We start from the raw sequence: 2,272 nt of genomic DNA on the forward strand, positions 1-2,272 counted from the left end.
TGTTTTGTTAAAATTTTAGGGTGCTTCTTAAGGCATTAGAGTGTTTGCGGGGATTAGGTTTTGGTTTTCAGGGCTTTAGGGTTTTGTTGGATTATTTTTTGCTTTCATGGTGAATTCATGTCTATTAGGCTGTTGGACTTTTACAGGGTTTTATAGTGCTTCGGGTTGCTTTGTAGGGATGTTCTTGGGGTTTTAAAAGACTTTTAGCGTGTTTTTAGGGCTTCACGTGTTCTTTATTTTGCGTTTTAAGGCATTTGCATAATATTAGGGCATTTATTATGTTTTCGGGACGTAAGGAGTTTTTTTTAAGACTTATGGCGCGAGGCCTCCGCCATGGCGCCGGTGAAGCTGCGCGCCGAGAGTCGGGGTTTGCGTGGCGAAGCGCTTTCTCCAGTGGAAGTCACGAAGAGGGACTTGAAACAGAGAAGGTGGCGATCGAATCATCCGAAGGCTTTTTCGGGGAGCGTCCGCGAGGGGCAAGGCTTTGCACTTCGAAGAAAGCTAAAGATTCAGCAAAGTTACAAGAAATTGCTTTGGAAGGAAAGAAATTTTCAAACCTCACGGGAATCCCAGTTCACAGATCAATACCCAGACCACCTGAAACATCTCTATTTAGCTGAAGAAGAAAGGCTCAAGAAACAAATCAGAAAAGTTCGCCAGCCTTTGCCAGAAGGACAAGTTGCACCACCTTTGCCAGAAGATCACGCCAGCCTTGACCAGGCTGTGTCTGAGGAACAGTGCAGTCTGGACCATCCTCTGCCAGAAGAACATTGTAGCACCGCAGTAAACTCCTTTGCTACCCTAAAGACAAAGAGGAAGAAAACATCCAATCAGAAAGCACAGGAAGAAAATTCACAGATCCAAGCCAAACGTGCTGCTAAGAAACAGGAATTTGAGCGGAGGAAACAGGAGCGAGAAGAAGCTCAAAGACTCTACAAAAAGAAGAAAATGGAAGTGTTCAAAATATTAAGCAAAAAGACTAAAAGGGGCCAACCAAATTTGAATTTACAAATGGAATATCTTCTTCAAAATATACAAGCAGGAAATTAAATCAGATACATCCTTAATCAGTGGCTGAAGCATCTGCATATGTCGACTATTTCTGAATGGACAAGGGGACTTCAAATCTTCCAAGGGAAAGTTCCATTGTCTTTTCAGTACATCTTTCACAAACTTTTTGAAACTTTCTTGTGCAATGTGCCTCTTAACAGCCAGCTAAATATATGAGCATAAACTGTATTGCTAAGTTACACTAAGTGTAAAATGTTGCAAATGCTCTTTTTTTAAAGGACATTTTCTATACAGGTTGTACATTATAGGACTTGTTTTAATTTGTTTCTAAAGAAAAATAGATTGAAGAACCGAAAGCACCTTCTATTTGGGAGCAGACTCAAACATAAATACTTTTGTAATATGTAAAGTAAGTACAAAATGTTTTATAGGAACAGCTTTAATGCAGTGCTTCAATTTACACAGTGTTCAGCAATTGCGATCTGCGATTCATTTCAACAATGGAGGCCAACAGTCCTGCTTTGCTTTTATTTTAAATTAAGTGCATTTTGCTGGGAGATGGACTTTCTAGAAATATCAGGGCAGAGATTTTATTCAGGACAAGTAGTGCTGCAACTACCTTGTGGCCCACTATATAAGGATATGATCTCTAAGAGCAGATGTGGGCATAAGGACTCAGTCATTAGTTGTAAATATTTCCTGAAAGAAATGAAATACTTTCTTAATCTTTGGTCATTCAGATAGTCATGTAAACCAGTAGTGTTGCAACAAGAATTAAGCTTTCCAGATCTGTGCAACTGTATTGTAAGAACACTGTCACTGAAATGTGTCCCCTGTTGGTGCCCTTGGGAACTAAGGCAAGTACTGGGATGTTTCTTCTGCTTATTTCTTGGCAATCATTGAAAAACATGTTGGCAACAATCATTGCAAGCAAAAGGTTTGTAATAACAGTCATTTAAAAATTGTGATTGCGCAATGAAATGTTAAAAGTGGTAACGAATGTCGCCTGAAACTGCATTACAGCTGTAGTAGGACTTCCATGTACACTATCAATTGATTCTGCATTCTAAAATGCAATGGGGAGAAAGACCTGCGATCTTTACTTTGGGAAAAGCAGCCACATAACTGAAGGGGAAGCCAGAGAGATTGCTTTGGCACGATCCCAGCTTATTGCATTGACAGACAGAATGCAGTAGGAGATGCTGAGTTTATTAAAGAAGGTTGCACAAGATAGGTTACCCTTTTACACTTCTCACACAAA

General features: G+C 39.9%; 1 protein-coding gene across 1 annotated transcript; it reads left to right on the forward strand.

The window, feature by feature from the left end:
• Positions 1-328: 328 nt before the first annotated feature.
• On the forward strand, positions 329-1,095 carry LOC142436287 (thyroid transcription factor 1-associated protein 26-like). The gene has a single exon (XM_075540044.1). It carries the CDS (start codon positions 334-336, stop codon positions 1,048-1,050), a length of 717 nt encoding a protein of 238 aa, XP_075396159.1. The 5' UTR covers positions 329-333; the 3' UTR covers positions 1,051-1,095.
• Positions 1,096-2,272: the final 1,177 nt, after the last annotated feature.

The sequence above is a fragment of the Tenrec ecaudatus genome, unplaced genomic scaffold (genome assembly GCF_050624435.1).
Source record: "Tenrec ecaudatus isolate mTenEca1 unplaced genomic scaffold, mTenEca1.hap1 Scaffold_196, whole genome shotgun sequence".
In the NCBI taxonomy this organism is placed as follows: Eukaryota; Metazoa; Chordata; class Mammalia; order Afrosoricida; family Tenrecidae; genus Tenrec; species Tenrec ecaudatus.

Coding starts and splice junctions, on each gene's coding strand:
- LOC142436287 (XM_075540044.1), top strand. CDS start 334: ATGGCGCCGGTGAAGCTGCGCGCCGAGAGTCGGGGTTTGCGTGGCGAA.